We start from the raw sequence: 19,927 nt of genomic DNA on the forward strand, positions 1-19,927 counted from the left end.
CGTCAAGTGGCATATATATTACATGCATGTCGGAACAGGAAAATTGACATGAAGTACTACCGGTATTAGAACCATGTTCACATTATAATACATAATACACAACCATTGAAATGATGATGACTTTCTTAAACTGTTCAAAATAATCTAATTGAAATAAAAATCTGTGATTTTACTATGTGCATAACTTCGATGAACCAAAGCAAGTTAGATATCGACCTGTATTTAAATCAGATTGGTTTTGGATGTTTCTCTCGTATATTCAATATACATGTATATATTCTAAATTGCGACTATCTATAGTTCCGTAACCTTCTATCTAGATGTATAATCCAATGATCGACAAGTGCGTACATTTTTTTAAATCAATATTTGTATGTTTCAAAATGTCCATAATTATTGACAACGAGTAATGACTTATATTTTCCCCAATTTACGTTTGGAAAATATGTAAATATATTTTTATTTTATCAAATCTTTTTTTGTAATTATTTAGATTTTCATAAATATTCTTTACACCATAAATGTTATTTATAAACCAGCGTATGAGACAGTCAGAGTTTAGTCATATATATAATTGCTATTATATCTATGGTTTAGTAAAGACTAGTATATCACTATCGGACACACAAGAAAAAGATGTATATTCACCTGATAGTTTCAAAATGGAAAGTTTCAAGTTATCGGCCGTGTACACTTCTCAATACCCTCAGAGGTGAAGTGATGCACGAACTTGCTTTATGCAAATGTGTAATCAGAGTTTTAAAGCCCGACAGGAAATCGCTTGAATACCTGGACGTGTCAAATTACAATACCTCTGGGAACACTGCCTTTAGCCATGCTGGTGATCAGATAAGGGAAGGTCCGAATTTAATTAAATATGATTATTACATAAAAGAATTATGAACACACTAGATTTTCGAAAACAATTTTACACTGAACACTTATTTATCACTTTGAACTTTTTAACTAATTTCCATTTAAATTTCTTGTTTAAAAAACTTAGTAAAAAAAACAATTTCAAAACGACAGACCATAGTACTAGTTATTAAAAAAAAATTATATATAATTAAATTTTCCGTATCAAGTTAGTTAGGAAAGGTTGCATGCACAACCATGTCTATTATAATCTTTTTTTCTGTTTATGCTTTCCTTGGCGGGTAAAACAACCGTACGCTTGACAATATATCGACACTCAATAACGGCTACGTTAGGTTACTACTTTTTTTGGTCCTTTGTGGTTTATAGATATATCGTGGTTTCTATTCGGGGATGATGTCAAAATGGCCGCAGGCGGAGAAGTGATACTCTAAATTTAAAATCGATGGTGATTTCTTATCTAGCAGAATTAAACTTTAATATTTATGAATTTGTGCTTTTTTATACATAATCAACATAATATCAATTTTTCATTTTTTTGCGAAGTATCTCTTTAATGGGGCTTTATTCCTCAGCTCGTCTATATAAACAAGTTATGAGATCAATGCTGTACATTTAAATGTCTTTGTTTTCTGAATGTTGATATGTTAAACAACAAATATGTTAATATTATGTTGATAATTCGTTTCAGCTTTGCACCAAACGACATGCAACCGGGATAATTTTTGGAAAGCGGAACAGTCAGCACAGTCATATTATTTGCCAGAGTTGTTGTAACGAAACCTTACTTTGTAATAGAAACACAATGTGTAACAGTCTTACTGTAGGTAATGAACACACATCCTTATACTAGTGTATATATATAATTCTACTAATTACGCTCCTCGGCTCTTCGAGGATGTTACTATAGCATTCATTTCCCGATGTACAACGAGGCATCTCATTTAAAAGAGGTCAAAATCCTTGACCTATGGGTATGACGTAGCTATACCTAGCTATAAATACTGCGGCTATTACCTGTGCCAATCATATTATTTTTCGAGCAGCGAGGTGTCTAACTCGTTATTATCTGTGACGACGTCCAGAATTTTAAGATTTTGTAAAACTGAGAACGTTGTTCCAGTAAAAAATGTTTTATAAACATTAGTTATCTTGAGAACTTATTATCCAAGTTCGTTAAATACAATGTATTTTATCGTTGTTCTTTTTTCTAATCCTTGTTCTAAAAATACACGTGTACTGTGGTGTGTAACACACAGGTGCTTATCACGTAATCAATGGTGGACCGAACGTTCATTTTTTAATAATTTTTGACATTTTTTCGTCTAAATAAATTGATACATTATCGTAGTTATTTTAACACGAATGAATCTCTATACAGAAGTATATGAGTAGATTGTCTTTCTTTATTTTCAAGGTAAGTGCAAAATGTACGAAGGTGTACTCGTACATTCTTGCTATAATGTACCCACGTAGTGACGTACAATTTATAGAAAATATAGCAAATATACTTGAGATTTTATTATCACAAAATGTTGTGATTAAAAAACATTTCTTATTCCAATATAAGAAACTGTAATGTAGTGCATTGGAATATTATGCTAGACTACTTGTCGATATGTACACCTGTATGTGTGTTACTATAAATAGACAAAGTTAGTGATAATACGGAAGGCATTATGTGCCACTTCCAATCTAAGGTATCTGTAAACCTTTGCTAAAGATATATTATATCAAATAATGTTCAAATAGCTAATTTTTAAAAGCTTATTTGTCCAAAGCAATTAATGAGCTTAGAGACTTTTATAAGTCCTTGGTGTGTCATAAATGTGACAACAGTTCAGAATGAACTTACAATATTGTTGAAACTATCGAGAATATGTACACAATATGTATATCTGTAATATACAAAGCCATTTAAGGCTTCAAAATAAGTTCTTAGTGAGATAATAAAACTGTGTTACAGTTGAAACATTTACAGAAATAATATTATGTGACTGATATTTAAAATATCTGAATATTGAGAGGCCAGTGGAATATCACGGCAAACATGACCAGAAATAGGTCGAAGGGGGAACATTAGCATTTAAGGAATAGTTCCTTGTAGAGCATTTAACATGCCAATAACAAACAATTGATTAGGTAGAAACATACTGTAGAAAATAATAGTAAAACAATTATTATTGTTTGAAAAATCTGCAACAATGCAGTGTTTAAAAATGCAAACTTTTGTTGAATAATTCTGTACATGAAGTTAATCTCATGTCTTTTACTATGATTTAAGATTTTATCTTGGCAAAAATTAAAGCAGAGGAGCATTGCTCATTGTTAACATGAGTTCTTTGCTTTTGAAAAAGAATAAGTACAATATGATAATAATGTTACAAATTGTGAGAAGTGTGATGCCAACATATCAAAACATAATAGTTGATATCAAATATTAAAAAAGAAAGATCATAGGATCTTCTGAAAATTATATGATTGACCTGCATTGGTCAGATGTAAATTCCTTTTTTCAAGGATAATTTTTATGATGTTGACATAACATGCATAGTGTTACCGACCATGCAAGGGCTGTATAGTCAGTCAAGGTTGTTAAAAACATCCATATATGTATGCATAGTGTGGAAGGAAATAAAAATAATTTCCATTTGATGGTTTTATCATTGCCTTGAAATTCATCAATGTAGTTTTCATATTATGAATAAAATTATTTGACACTTGTAAAATGATACATTCATGTACATTTATTACCATATCTTTATAAAAGATATCCTCATATAGTTGAAATAAGACAATAGACTGTTTCAGTCTTATATCTTGGCATTGTTATGAATATAACAAACAAAGCCTTAGAATAGGTAAACAGTTACTCTTTTCTGAAGAAATAGTTCATAGTTATTGTTCTCATTAATCAGAACACAATTGTAGATCTTGATCTTGTTGTCTACAAGGTATCAGTAATAGTAAACAACTTTTTACTGTAAAATATAGTTTGAGATACAACTATTAAAATTATTTAGATTCTGCCAAGGAAGGAAGATTCTTCCCAAAAGTCCTATTTTGACTTGCAGAAAATATTGTATAAATGTGCTTATTTTGATAAGACAAATTGTGCTTTACAATCTCAGTAATGATACTAGATATGATAAGCTATAATATATATTTATTAAATTGCAAATGGCAGCAGCAATGAATGATAAAGAACTATACAAAACAGGAAGATTTTTCTCTCAACATGCAAATTTTGCTTTGATGTTTGACATGAAATATCTGACATATTTTCCTTTTTATAAAAGGAATACTATAATGTACATTAGATATGTGCAGCACTAATCTTTATGTGACTAAGTGTTGCCTTGTTATAGGCTAAGTCATATCTCTGTAAACAATTGTATATAATGTTTAGGGGACTAATCTCCTACACATTTTTCGTGTCAGATAGCAAATACTGAAGAAAGTAGTATTACATGAATTTATGTAGAATCTATAAAGTTTCTATAATGATAATCAAATAATAATATTGCATCTATGCATCTGTATTATTGAAATCCTTGATGGAAATGAAAATTGAAAATGGTGAACTTTCTAGACTCCATGAACTTGAAATAGAATTGCTATATTGATGCTTTTGTATCATCAGTTTATAAGAATTGACATATTCATGGTATGATATATATATATATATTATATATCATTTATATATTTTTATGCTCCATCGAGAAATGCAAAGTATTCTATAAAGCATTAGAATTTGCAAAGCAAATTACAAACTAATATTTTGTATATGTACACTGAATTTTCTTTTCAGATCAGATAGAAATTACTTTTCTTAATAACATGTAGTTATATTGCTCTAAATATAACATAGCCATATATAACATTAGATGTATATATATATAGAAAAAATAGTACGTGTAAGATGTATCATAAGCATATTGTACAAAGGAGCAGTTCAAGTCTTGACTAATATAGGTTAATATACAGTAATAGTTATATTCCTTCAATATCCAACATGTGTATGGATATCAGGATGGGTGAAGGTCATTTTCAAATGTTACAGTTTACAATGAAGTATAAACTTTGTAACCCTTCTCCAGTTCTTTTTAAGAAAATTATCAGATTATCAGATGAGTGTTCACAGAACAGTATTACTTAAATCTTAGGATTTTTAAAACACGCTGGATCAAGTTTTAATTCTGGATATATTGATCTATATTAATTTTTATAACATAAGATATTAAATAGCTACACTGTTTTTTGTATAATTTGTTTATACTTAATGAAATATCATAACGATGATACTTTTGAGATGATTTACTTCAGAATGGTACATTAGATGCAGTATGTATACGTAGACCTAGTCTGTATGAAGTGTTGTACTTTAAGATTCAATTTATTATCAATACTGTTTGATATATTAATATTATTCACATACTACATATATTCATTGTCATAAACAAACATGGAATGTAAATTTACTGAACCAGGCATCAAATACTATATTGTAGTTGGTATATTCTAGATACAAATGAATAAGAAGAAATTTGTAAATATAGTCACTTTATTAAGTGTCCTGAATAAGAACTACAGTAGAGGCTGTTCATCTTTGACATCTACATGTAGTTTTAAATAAGTCAACCTTTACTTAACAGGTGACCTTAGTGTGACAGTAATCACCTATTTATGACTTTTAATATGACTCAGAGAGGAGTTTTTGATTGTTAAGTTATGTTAAAGTTATGAATATTAACACTATTTGAAGCTTTCGTTGCTTACTTGAGCTTTTGAATAAATTTTTCTGTTCTTACAATATTGAAGACAGACTGAATTGCAAATGTCATGCAAAGAGATAATACTTGTAGAACTTGCAGTGACAGTTTTTAGCTAGTAAATATACTAGATATTTTACCATGGATTAATATTAGATAGATCATGTATACATAATATTGAAAGCTTCAGAATTCTAATGAAAATCTGTATCTGGCTGTGTTTACATCGTTATTTAAACGACTGTCTCCTGAATTTGTCTTCAAATTCTTGTTTGTTCATACACATCTGAACTACAGAGAGTGTCATGTTAGAAGAGTACAAAAATAAGGGCTAAAGAATTAAACACTTTCAAATATTTAAGAAAAGTGTTGCCGAATAATATGTCAGTAGATATTTAGATATACAAAAAATGGTTTGTAAGCAAGTATCAGGTAAATGGTATTTTGAAAATTCAAAACCTGTTATATAGATATAGGAAGATGTGGTATGAGTGTTATGCTCTTTATATAGTTAAGAGAATTTGTCTTGAATGTATAGAATAAGTTATTATTCTTGAAAATAGTGAAATTCAGACTACAAAATATATTGAGAGAAATATACATTTTGTTGTGTTTTCATTTTCAAAATTACTTTAAATGTTTTTGACTTGATACAGGCATTTTCTTATATAAAAAATGGTGGAGTGAACTTGGTTTTATAGCTAGCTAAACCTCTCAGTTGTATGACAGTCGCATCAAATTCCATTATATTGACAACGATGCGTGAACAAAACAAACAGACACAATAGGTAAAAATGTCAAAATAGGGGTACAGCAGTCAACATTGTGTTATCATCTTAATCACTATAAAAACAAACAAATGTAACAAAGAAGCACAAAAAGGCATACATCAAATTTAACATCCTCATTTTGCTTTTTTATTATACGATTTTATTTATCTATGTAAAATCCACCCATAAAGGATGGAAGGTTTTAAGTACTGGCGTAGAATCGCGCGTTTGACGTCACACAGGATCTAACAACCGTATGTAATATATCTCTCACAGATGATAACTTGCATTCAGTAATTTTATAACTGAGGTAAAAAGGACGAGGAACATTCCCGCAAACGTATGTGACACAGATATGCAATAACAGTTATGGGCATCCGTATAACTTTTAAAGTGTTGCATTCAAATTAACGATTAGAAACCGTTGATGCATCGGCTTATTCGCAATCAACAAAATCATGATAAGAAACGCAACGATGCGTTACTTACTACAAATTCAAAACCTCGTTTGTTTAATGTTGAAATAAAAAAAAAACCTAATTAATATTATATTTTCTTATCCCAGGCAGATAACCTAGCCGTATTTGGCACAACTTTTTGGAATTTTGGGTCATCAATGCTCTTCATCTTTAGGCCTGGCACCTTTGATAACTATTAGCGTGTCGTAATGTTCTATTGTATTGTTTATTTGTGTGTTTCTCTGTCCTGTATGTTCTTCCATTTATTTTTTATTGTAGTCCTGTCATGTAATGTTGTCATTTTAGTGTTATATTTAACATTGCCATTAAAGCGGGAGGTTTAGGTAGCCACAAAACCAGGTTCAACCCACCAGTTTTTCTTAATATGTCCTGTACCAAGTCAGGAAAATGGCTATTGTTATCTTATAGTTCGTTTCTGTGTGTGTTGCATTTTAGTGTTTCTGTTGTGTCTGTGTTCTCCTCTTATATTTGATGTGTTTCACTCAGTTATAGTTTGTAACCCGGATTCGTTTATTCTCAATCGATTTATGAATTTTGAACAGCGGTATACTACTGTTGCCTTTATTTATATGTATGGTTATTTGCTGAAATCGAATGTTGGGTGTTTAAATAAAATATTTAAACTGAAAATTTTTGACGAATAAATCGATTATTGAATGTTGAGGACATTGAAATAAAATTTTTAGAATTTGAGCGTTGACTATTTGAGTAAAACGTCATTGGATATACTTTTCAATATGTTAGATGTTGAATATTGTATTAAACTTAGTAACTCAAACTGAAAATATATAGAATGTATTATTTTTTACAATAATGCATACATCTGATAGAAATCTCAATAATGTCTACAACGATTTTCCGATTTCAATGTAATTTTCGAAAACTATTTTTACTGGTAAAATTTGATGAAAAACAACTAATTAAAATTTAAAGTTTGCAATCATTTTAATTTAATGTTGAAGCTCCAACTCAGAGTTGTCTTTCATGCAGCGGAGTAGCAGATCCACCAAGTTGTAAAACAACCACACAATGTCTGGACAATGAAGTAATGTATTAATAATTGAAAACACAAATATTGATTACTGACTTACAAATGTATTATGGCATTTGCAGCACCCGTGTTAACGACTTTCTTTTAGAAATTATGCAATTTATTTCATCTTCTGATATGGAGGTCCTGTACCTGTATTTACCATTATTTCCTTGAGAGAAAAAGATGGTTTCTGTATGACTTTACGATTACTGGTTTTTAACGACAACAATGAGTTTTTCTATATAAAAAAAAATATACACATATTTGCAACATACTCTTCTGGATTAGAAATATACTTTTTTCCACTTCTAGTATGTATTAGAGAATAACAAGAAGTAGTGGATTCGTTAACAATAAGCAACGCGCGACGTTAGTATTTGCAAATATATCTCCCTTAAATATGCGACTTTTCTCTTCAGATCTGTTACCTACACAAATACAGAACAAATTTGAACCAGGAAAGATATGATTTAGGATGCAAGCATTCAGCGGTAGGTTATTATGCCTTACAATCATATCAATGTGCGATATAAATGCGCAATCTTTAAATGATTACTTTGAGAACAACTGAAAGTAAAATGAAAAACCATTGTCGTCTTCAGGTAATTAAATAATGTATGAAGCTTTTTATGAAGTTATGAATATTTCGTTGGTTCATAGTATTGAACAAATAATACATATGGTTTTGAATGTGTTGGGTATTGTTGTATATCATTTTGAATACACCATAACTTGCTAACACTTCACTTCACATCCACCCCACCCCCATTACTCCTTTTTCGAATTTATGATGTAATTATACTTCTGCATGCGCACAAATATGAACATCGTTATATGCCGAAAGGACGGCGTTTTAGGGTTAGGGGTTTAATATTTCGTGAAATGTTCAAATTCAGAGGAGAAAACTGCAAAAAGATAGATTAGTAAGTTGGGTTAGAAAAGTATGACGCATACTGTACTGGGCAATGATTTACAATTGTTAATAGAAAATTCTCCAACGAGACTGCCTGAATGCCATGATACTTTGAAGACACATCACTACCTGCCTATCTTAATATTTACAAACCTGACGTTAAAAGTCATTACTTCTCTGCTGACATTTTTAAAAAGTTACTTTTGTGTTGAACTATTGAAGAAAAAGAACAAGGAAGGAAATCCAATGGTCTACAATGGTCTTGAATCAATCAGTTGAAGACGTTCTCTCGTTAATAAGCGAGATAGAAGAAAAGTGTCTTAAGGTCTACATAGTCGTTCATATATGGTTCATTTTCACAAAGCAAAGTAAATTATAATTGTCATCCATATAAAATATTTGAGTTTTGAACTACTATTTTCAGAAATATCAAGTTTTTAAAATCTGTATTCCATTGCATCTGAGTCAAGTCAACTCCTAAGATATATGAAATCGTCAAACACAGGTAGTCCGTCGCATTGTTATAGGTGTAACACTACAGCAGAGTAAAATCTTGTTATGTTATATAGAAAAGTAATAAGCACCTATTTATATTGAAAATTTAAAGTTCATAAAAATTGCACCAATATTATCTATTTGGTTCCTATGTAATAAATTGTTTTAAACAATTTGTTTTGTTTCATAGCTTTGTCTCCATGGACAAATAAACATATTTGGACGTCGGTCATCAAACGCTCATCACATGATTTGTGAGAGTTGTTGTAGTGGTACGACAGATTGTAATGGTGAATTGGTGTGTGTCCACAATAACCGTGAGTTCTAAATTTATTTGTTGTTTACAATTTGTAAATCAATGTGTAAGTCATGTAAATGCAAAACAGTTTTTTAATCTGGTAAAGCAATGATAACTTAATCAACATGACATTACAATATTTGTTTGAAAATCTGTTATAAGTATTTATTTAATTTTATTACATTTTCATCTATATATACTGCTATCGCTTGTTTATACGGAGTTAGATTATATAAACAACAACATTGTGCCGGAGAATTCATGACCAAACTACAAATCGGATTAACATGACAAGCGGTCATAGTTCAAATATTGGCATATATTTGTAAATGTTTTTCTTTTGTTCTTACGTAGATTAATTTTTGTTTTCTTAAATCAAACCTTATATTTTTCAAATGAATTTCTCGTTCGTTTGAAAAGACGAATTTGATGATGGCACAATAGAGAAAAGGGGTTGTGTCTACGGTTAGTTGAACATATTCGTGATAATCTGTGACATAGATGTTTCATGGTGGTGATAATGTCGTCTGTACAATTTTCTAAGGGATAACTTAAAATTTCTCGTTATTAATGCATAGTACACTATTTTCTATGCAATCAGCAATTCTATTTAAAAGATATAAATAAAAAAAAAAACATCAGACCGGGAATTTCGTTGTTCATAGTTGAAGGTTGTACGGTGACCTATAGTTGCCTAGATGCACGTCATGTAGTAAAATGACTCACTGGCAATTATACCACATATTTTTATATATGTGTCTTCTATTTCACAATTGTTTTATGTCTGGCATAATCATTGAAATTGTGTTTAGAGGGTGTGGATTTATTTTTCGGGTATTTTGTCCCTTCAGAGTGGTGTTGATAATGCAAACGTCACACGTTATACTATGGTTTGACCGATTGCATGTGAATGTAAAAAATGCACGGGGGCAATCAGGAAGTCTACACTTGAATTCGTTAATATTGCGAGTTTTGCAACACGTGCTTGTATTTAAAAATTGTAATTGCAATATGTGTTGTATCGGTATAAAGAAAGATTTGAACAGACATATCTTCAAATTATGATGGTATTTTACATAAGGTGGATATAACTAGTTTATGATGAAGTCTATTGCCTAAATTGATGGCATCAAAAGTTTTTTTGGTAATTAAAAAGATCTTTTTTCCGTTTCATGTTTCCTTTGTCAACTAATGTAAAACTAATTGTTATTTGTTACAATTAGGATTGTGTACTATAATTTTGAGAAAGAGAACTCGCACTGACTGATGAAAATGTTGATACACGAAGTTATTTACTTTTTCTATGTCGTTCTATGATTCTTCAGTCGTAAGTCGTATTTCAGCATTTAACTCATTTCAATGACATATGCCAACGCACAAAGATAAATAGCACTATAATTCGTTGTCAGAATAAATTAATTTATAACTCCGATCATTGTAGTTCCTGCTTGCGTTTTTTTTTTTTTTTTTTCGTTAAATTACTTGTGCTTAAAATTGAAAAAAAATATTATATTGGCATACATAGCCATCATAGTGTTAATATGAATAAGTGAATGCAAACATCGAATATCGAACTACCTTTATTGAATTAGCAGTAAAACTGAACAGGAAATTATTTTAAAAAAAAAGTGTAATACGCCAACAAATTTCAAATACCAAAACAAAAGACAAAGAATTGTCTAAAAACCTTGTTTGAGAAGTGAAACAAGGTATATCAAAACTGAAACTAACCGAACATTTGATATATGTACAATTGCAAAATAAATTCTGCAATTGAATTTTGCAAGAATTTCGAATATCAAAAATGAAATTCAATAATCAGCAAATAACATTAATGGTTCCAACTTTATTGCACTAGATGAGCATTTTGACAATAAATGTCTGTTCAGTGATAATCGAGGCCAAAGCAAAAAAAAAAAAAACAAAAAAAAACCTGATACACATATTGAACGTTAAATGTCTTAATGTGATATATAAAGGTTAAAATAATGTGAATAAAAAAAAAACTAAAAACAAAAGTATATAATGATAATTTAACATTTAAAAGAGGGAGGTAAAACAAGTTGATTTTGGTTTTTTCCTAACAACACTTTTTTTTTTAAAAAATGATGATTTATATTTGTTCAGAAAAGACGATTAATGCAACGTGTATATCGACCAATGAATGTAAAAGTAACCTGATTTGTTCCTCGCAACGTTGTCAATGCCCAACAGAAGATTACTACTGGAAAGATACAAAATGTTATAACAGTAAGTATGATCTTTTTCATTGATGATACACAAAAACACGTATTCATTCGTTTGCCGTATTCAGTAAAGATATGTTAAAATAAAATAAAAAAACGAATGTGTGACCATAATTGTATACACCGCATTTTCACCCATTTACAGTTGCTGTGAGTAGTGAAATAATTTGATAATTATCACTCTTTTGTTCATTTCAAATTTTTTTTAAAAATCAACGATAAAGTTCTATTTACTGTGTGTTTTTGTTTATGAAGCAAAAGTATAAAATTAGATAAAGTATTTCAAAGAAATGTTAGCCTTAGGATATACAGACATTTTTTTTTTTGTTTAGGAGAAGCTTGTGCTGAAAGAGAGGGGAAGGATACCAAAGGGACATTCAAACTCATAAGTCGAAAATAAACTAACAACGCCATTGCTAAAAAAAGAAAGACAAACAGACAAAAAAAGTACAGCGGGGTTGATCTCATGTGCTCCGGAAGGATAAGCAGATCCTGCTCCACATGTACCACCGTCGTGTTGTTCATGTTAGTACAATTCGGTCTAATTCGGTAGGTCACATTCGAAGAAAAAGGGAACGGGATTGTAGTTACGACAATTGGAACATATTCGTTGTCATCTGTAAAACGGATATTCCATAGCGGTCCATCAACTTGTGATGGCGTCCGTAAAATTAACGATGGGACGATTTCAAATTCACCACTTGGAACTCTTGTTTTAATAGCTTCCCTCTATCAAGGAAATCGTGATAAGAAATACAAGCCCTGGAATATCGTATCAACGTGGAGATAAATATTCCGTATGTAGGTGCTTCTGGAATGTTGCTACATAGAAATGGGAATTGGGAAGCTGAAATCATCTCTTTTGTCGTAAAGTTTTGTTTTTAACAGACCATCATTGTCAATTTCTAGATGTAGGTCAATATATGAAGCAGACTGTATTTGTTGTATCCTTTATCTCAAGTTAGATGGGATTGATGCGTTCAACATAGTCACCAACATTTTTAAATATCTAGTGAGAGAACATCATTTATATAGCAAAAAGTGAAGTGAAAGGATACTGCTAACTTCTTTTCTTTCTTCCTAAGAAGTTCCTGTATGAAGTCAGCCTCGTATGAATAAAGGAACACGTCGACAAGAAAAGAAGCACAGTTTGTTACCATGGGAATGTCGATTGTTTGTTGAAAAACACGTCATCCAATCGTAACAAATATGTTGTCAATTAAGAAATCAAGCATCTTGATAATGTCAGTTTCAGAGAACTTTTTGTGTGAATCAGTTTTTTTTTTCACTAAGTAGGATTTATCCCTTCCTAAGACAAGAAACTTGTATCTACATGTAGTTAGGCCATTCTTTTTTTATGAAACAAGCAGGACCAACTCTGTCAATTTGTCTTTTAGTTTGGAATGGCGAATAATCGTGTAAAGTGTAGAAAAGTCAAACGTTTTAATACTATTGCAAGACGAAAAAAGTCTTAGATTTTAAGTACTCTAAAAGATCTTTGGAATTTTTAGTATCAACATCTTATTCACGCCACCTCTAGAATAGGTACTTTCACAATAACTTTGAAACTTTGTTTAAAATTCCAAAGGAACATAGAACAGACCTATAATTCTCCAGGATTTCTTCCTATGTAAGTGTCGTGGGGGTATATGTTGAGTTTCCAAGTGAATTGTCAATACATAATTCATTTATCAAGAAGTTTATGTAATGTGATTTACACATAAAAACGATGTTGTTTGGGGCTTTATCTGCGCGGACAAAACTTATTTGTCATGGAGGTAGGACAGATGTTTTGCAACAGTTAGGTCTTTAAAGTTAGATGTAGCATAGGTATTCATAGACCCATTCAGTTTTTATTTAATTCTGATTTGTATCAACAACCCCACAGCCTCGATCCATTCGGAATGAGTATCTACGTCTTCTTTCACGCGTTTAACTCATTGCCTGGCATAATCCTCGACTGAATCAATCAGTCTTCTGAAGTTGTGTTTCCAATTGATGGATTTAGGCTCACGATATGTCGGACCTTTGGATAACACATTTCGCAGAGAAGTGTTATCGACAATGTTATATCACAGTAATAACGTAGCCAGCCGGATTATAGATGAATTTGGAACTAGCACAGGTGCAATTAGGAGGTTTAGACTTGATTTATGCAAAACGTTTATCCCCGATGTGATCGATGAAATCTGCATAATACATTTATATTATTACTTTTGAGTTTGTGAAATTAAAACCATAGCCAGGAAACCACATTTTAATATCGTTGTACTCGGGAATGATGAGAAAAGGATCATACATAAGCGGTTTGTTATAGATGCAGAATTTTTTAGACTTTTAGTGTTTAGAAAATATGAGTTAAACATATTTCATTGATTAAGAATTGACGACATGACGTGAAAAACATTAAGGAGCACCGTATTCCCTTGGATAAGAATATGCATCACACGCCTTATACATAGAGGAGGAAGATAATAATGGGATAATCAAACTCTTAATTCGACGACAATCTACAAAGGCCATGGTAAAAAACGAAAAACGAATAAAATACAAACAACAGGCTATAACACATTTCATTGAAAACAAAGACTGATGAGCAACACGAACCCCACCAAAAAACCGAGGTGATTTCAGGTGTTGCGGAAGGTTAAAACCGTTCTTGCAAAACATATGACATCCTTGGTGTTGCTCATGTAAATACAAATGTGGTTATACTTCTAAGTCGGTGATGTTACATTCTTCAAAGCTATTTTTGTATTAACACTGATAATCTTATAAAAATTCTATTTAAATCATAACTTAACCATTATTTGGACTAGACCTACTACCATAGGAAGTTTTCTGGTTTATGTTGTTTCGCTTCGAATAAGCTTCGGCAAATTTGAATAGTCCGTTTAAACAACAAATAACAGCATATATAGTATTGTGTAACATTGAAACAAATAATGAATTTTAATCAATCTACTTCAAATAATCATATGAGGAAATGTACAAAAATTACAAAGTAAAAAAAAAACATATGTATTGTCAAACATAAAATGTACTTCTAATGACATAACAGAACAACCTAAACTATCTTACATAAACAAATTGTATACATTTATTAATGAACAATATATTTAATGTATATATTGTTCAAATCATGTCATTTCCAAAAATGGAACACACAGGTTCAACAACAACGTTAATTTCTTTTATAGTTTATCTAGACGTTTTTCTAACCAGTATTGCTGAAAATGTGAAATGGTTGTTATTTTTCAGGGTTGTGCTGCTTGACGTTCTCCTCTCAAAAACTATTGTTGTTCATACGCATCAATGCAATAAAATTAATACAGAAAAATTTGTATCATTGCAACATGTTTTTAACTTTCTTTTTTCGGTTTGTTCTAAGTTAAATCTTTTCTCTAAGCATGCTTTAAACTCAGGCTGCCAAAATTTAAAATCAACATGGCCAGCATTGAGGCATGCGCTACGGACTAATCTTCAAACTGTAATATATCAGATTAAGCTTTCCTATGGCAGGTGAACTACTAGAATATTGATGCATTTAAAATTGATTAACAACACAGTTGTAACTTTTCTAAGCCACTGTACATGGTGCACTATATGTACTATGTTCACAAACTAAATGTTAACATAAAGCTCTTCACATATTCAAGAATTTATGCATCATTGGCTTTTAAGTTCCGTGTATTAGCGTTATTGTGGAAAGAAATTCAGAAAAGCGGTAAGGACGCACTAAATTTATTTAATGTTATTTTCATTTTCTAGCACTGGATCGATACTGCTGCTGATCGGCTCTTAGTCCCCGATTATCATCAGCTCAGTAGGCAGTGCTTCTGTACTGCCATGATTCATACCATACATTTCTTTAGTTCTACGTTGATATATTCAGAAATTGTTAAGAAACTAAGCTTCCAATTCCCTCAGTCAAATTTGTCCATAGATGGATTTTACTATTCTTTGAAGATCTTTTGGTTATAAATCTCTTTACATCAAAGTTTTTGGCTTAAGTGTTTCTGATGAAGTTAATTCCTGAAAAACGCCTCGAACGGAGCTTATTTTGATTTTTTTTTATTGAAAGCATTATATACCTGTTTATAATTTCTGATTACCTCTTTCTTGCAGGTTGTCCCTCAAAATACTGCATGTGTTTGTCCGTTACAAAAGACGTATAGTAAAGCAGTTTCCCAGTAATATGTCCTTGTGTTTTCATTTTACGAACTTTAAACAAGGTCTCTAGGTTTATTAAGAATCTGCCCTGAAGTATTCTTTTTGTTCATCAGTAAAGACCGTACATCAACCTGTAGAAATTTATCTTGCCAGTGCATGTATCTATATTTATTGGCAAACACAACCAATACGTAATTCAATAAATATATTTACATACGTTTGAATTACTAATACATCTTATATCAGGTTGTGTTTCCTATAACAAATACTACATAGGCAAACATAAAATGAAACACTATGGAAAAAGGATAGTCATTACAAACTAAATATTCTAAAATTCTAAATCACTACGACTCTACGGTACAGTGGATTGTGTTCACTACATAAGAACTATTCAGTTTGTATTGTATTGTATTTATTTTAATATATTTGAAGATGGTAAATATAGATTAAGAGAGGTGTGTCAAAAAAGTCAGTAAAAAAGTTGCCCATTTAAACTGTCTTCGTTATAATGTTTTTCAGAAAAGAAATACACTGACCAGTGTAACTCATCAGACCAATGTAGTGCTTCTTTATATTGTGACCATGGTGAATGTCATTGTTCCAAAACAACACATTGGAATGGGACATTCTGTATTCAAAGTGAGTATATACGAACAAATTCGGTAATGCTTGAATTGCACAATTCAAATGTAAAAAGAACGTAAATATACCATCAGAAGCATGATTAAATGCATGGACATCGTTAAGTAGATGTGGTTTTTATATTTTAGAAACCATGTGGTTAATAATATAATTATATAGATAATTGTATAAAACATCTAATGTACAAAAACAAAATGTATGCGGTAGGTTTCAATTTGTCATTTTATTCAACAAGTTATACATAAGCAACACAACGACATGTGGAGCAGTGTCTGCTTACCCTGTTGGAGCACTTGAGATTATCCGCGGTTTTTTTTAGTTTTCTATGTTGTGTATTGTACCAATGATTGTGCCAAGTCAGGAATATGACATTTGTTTTTTGCTCGTTCCGTGGCTAAAAACGTTTGATTTTGCCAGTTTTTATAGACATCATCTTTTTTTACCTTGGAGTTCGGTATTTTTGTTATACTTATTTTTTGTAGACTTTTATTTGTTTCTTGGTCGTTTTTCGTGTTTTTGTCAAATATCGCGGAATTAGTTTGTCTGCCATTTGAGTATGAATATCCATTTGGTTTCTTCCTCCTCTATTTTGTAGACGCATTGACTTTCAGATTTAAAAATTCTAGCCCTTTGTAACAAATCTAGTTATAATTAGACTTCCTAAATGATTAAGAAATTAGTTACTGTAGAATAGAGACGAAAAGTACAGTGTAGGTGTCACATCGCCAATTCCACCAATCAGCATCAAGAACGTTTGGTAAAAATAGGCTATACCTGACAACACATTACTGGTTGAATTTAATATGGTTTTGAATTGATTGTATGTCATCTCAACCAACGTCGTTTGTTGTTTCCCGTCAACAATTGATTGATTGTTGACCTAGCAGCGATTTTTTTGAAATTTTCTACATTTTGATATTTTGAAGAATGAAGTTTATTATATTTGCGTTTTTTTTTCTAACCACAAAAGTCACAAACATAAATTGTTTGCCAAATTACAATTAGTTTATTTGAAAGAGGATCCTTTCCAAAATTAATATTAAAAAGGATTCCCCTAATTCTTTATCCAAAGTATAAGTTAAATAACAATTATTCACATCATAATGCTTTGCAAGATATAGAATGTTCTTTTGATTTCCCAATAGTGTGAAGATCTTATTACGCTGATAAAAATGACCAAAATATAAATGTTATTTATAAATATGAGGACCATCGTAAAATAGATAGATAACTTAAAAGCATGGCTGACCACTAGATATGGAGAGGATATTGCTTCTTACAAATTTTAAAGTCAAATGGATTGATAGCGGATCAGTGAAAATATAACAATTGTGTGCTGTATTTAGCGTTGAAAAAGAAAAAATACCAAGGAGACAATTTCAAACCATAGGTCAAACAAACACAGAAAACACCATGATAAAAGCAACAACAACAAAAAAAGACGGCCAAACAATAAGCTATCAACAAATGTGTACCTAAAAGCGGAGATAATCTGCGCTGCTTAGGAAGGGTATTCGATCTGTCACAAAAACATTTTCAGTCCCTTTCAATAAAACACTTAAAAACAATAAAATACCATGATTAGAGGTGTAATTGCAATATTCTTTTTTTTTATACGCAATTATTTTTTTAATTTATATGTAATTTGGAATTATTGAATTCTGTTTTGTAAACTTCAATAAATACTTTAACGAAAAAAATGTCATACAACAACCAACAAAAGACATTTTGTTTAAAATTCTAGCAAAAGTTAGAAATGTCCTTTCTGTTCTTTGAACTTTATTTATCGGAAATTGCACCGTAAGAATTATTGACGAGCAAACCATAAAATACAGATAAAAACTTTTTGAATGACATATGATATGATCGTATGTTACATGTAGATGGATACATGAAAATCTTTAACTAAATGTGTTTTATAAATGTCACCCGCCGACAACTCGTACCCATTTTCTTTCATTAAGGTCCATACGATTTCACGCAACTTTGATAATCTGACTACAAAAAAAAACATGATAAAGATTATACCGACTTCCTCTTAATTCACAGGAAACATCTTCCTCGTATAACTTTTCAATTTTAAACACTAATAAGATTTAAAAAAAAAGATACAACCGCAGGTTTTATTTTTCGTGAACAAAAAGACCCTTTCACCGCGGCAAACAGGGCGTAGGTATAACGTCTGTTTTAGAATATGCAAGTAGTTGAAATAGCCCTTTTAGATATGGGTTTCCCTTTTTTTTTGCACTTTCAAGAAAAAAAGTAGTTATGTCCTTCATTTGTTTCAGTCTGGTGTAATATAATGAGAAACGGTTGCAGTTTGAATTTAGATTTTTTTTTAAACATTGGCCTAATAATCATATAGACCCTAATATCTAGTTTCCTATTAACAACATTTTATATACATGTAAAAGCAGGTTCAATTCTTTCAGCTTGCCCAACGTAACTAGGCGCATTCTTTGTTTTTTATTTAATCATCAGTTTTGTTTTTATCTGGTATGCCTATATTTTAGAACAAAGTGCCCTTTCTGTATTGATTTCTATTGTATTTCTTTGAAAAAAAAACTGTTTTAATCCTAAATCCTACTTCATGGTAAAACATGTAAGCGTGTTCTAAGTTAAGTTTTAGTAAATCTTAATTTTGATAATTTTGTGTTGATGGTATTTTATAATCTCTGTAAAATTTACTTTCTTTTTTTTGGGGTGATTTATAGCTTGCAATATTTTTGGAATTTATATATTTGTATAATATAAAAGTATCATTGTGATGTCTGATTTATATTTGCATTTGTTAACCAATGATTATGAGAAAACTGTAAACGGAAAGTTTTTTTTTCTAGACACACCATGTAGTTCATCTCCCTGTGTTAATAATGGTGTGTGCATTGACGTTGGTAGATTCTACAACTGCTCATGCCCAAAAGGATTTACTGGTCACAATTGTGAAAGTAGGTATTTAATAAAGCGTTTAAAAAGGGAGTAGAAACTAAGCCAAGCATGATCCGATGTTCAGATTTCAGATATAGCAATCACTTGGCAGTCGTCTATATCCAAATAGAATATTTTTTCACCTGTAAATCAAAAAGGCAGTTGTGATTTAAAGTTTTAACCTGATTCATCCTGATAGTTTTCTGATGGTTCTCAGACAAGAACAGCGCAAGGGTATACCGCTTTCAACGTTTTCTTAAAATTATGCAGACCACATGATTACATCTTTTAATGAAGAT

At 30.8% G+C, this 19,927-nt stretch overlaps 1 protein-coding gene across 1 annotated transcript in view; it reads left to right on the forward strand.

Annotated features, from left to right (window-relative positions):
• Positions 1-1,571: 1,571 nt before the first annotated feature.
• The window catches only part of LOC127701942 (neurogenic locus notch homolog protein 1-like), a 49,594-nt gene continuing 31,238 nt past the window's right edge, over positions 1,572-19,927 (forward strand). Inside the window, exons 1-7 of the mRNA XM_052205919.1 lie at positions 1,572-1,703; positions 7,860-7,942; positions 8,350-8,421; positions 9,529-9,655; positions 11,764-11,886; positions 16,578-16,697; positions 19,541-19,648. Coding sequence (XP_052061879.1) covers positions 1,682-1,703; positions 7,860-7,942; positions 8,350-8,421; positions 9,529-9,655; positions 11,764-11,886; positions 16,578-16,697; positions 19,541-19,648 — 655 coding nt within the window. The 5' untranslated portion in view covers positions 1,572-1,681. The remainder of the gene's footprint in view (positions 1,704-7,859; positions 7,943-8,349; positions 8,422-9,528; positions 9,656-11,763; positions 11,887-16,577; positions 16,698-19,540; positions 19,649-19,927) is intronic.

The sequence above is a fragment of the Mytilus californianus genome, unplaced genomic scaffold (genome assembly GCF_021869535.1).
Source record: "Mytilus californianus isolate M0D057914Y unplaced genomic scaffold, xbMytCali1.0.p SCAF_5, whole genome shotgun sequence".
NCBI classification, from domain to species: Eukaryota; Metazoa; Mollusca; class Bivalvia; order Mytilida; family Mytilidae; genus Mytilus; species Mytilus californianus.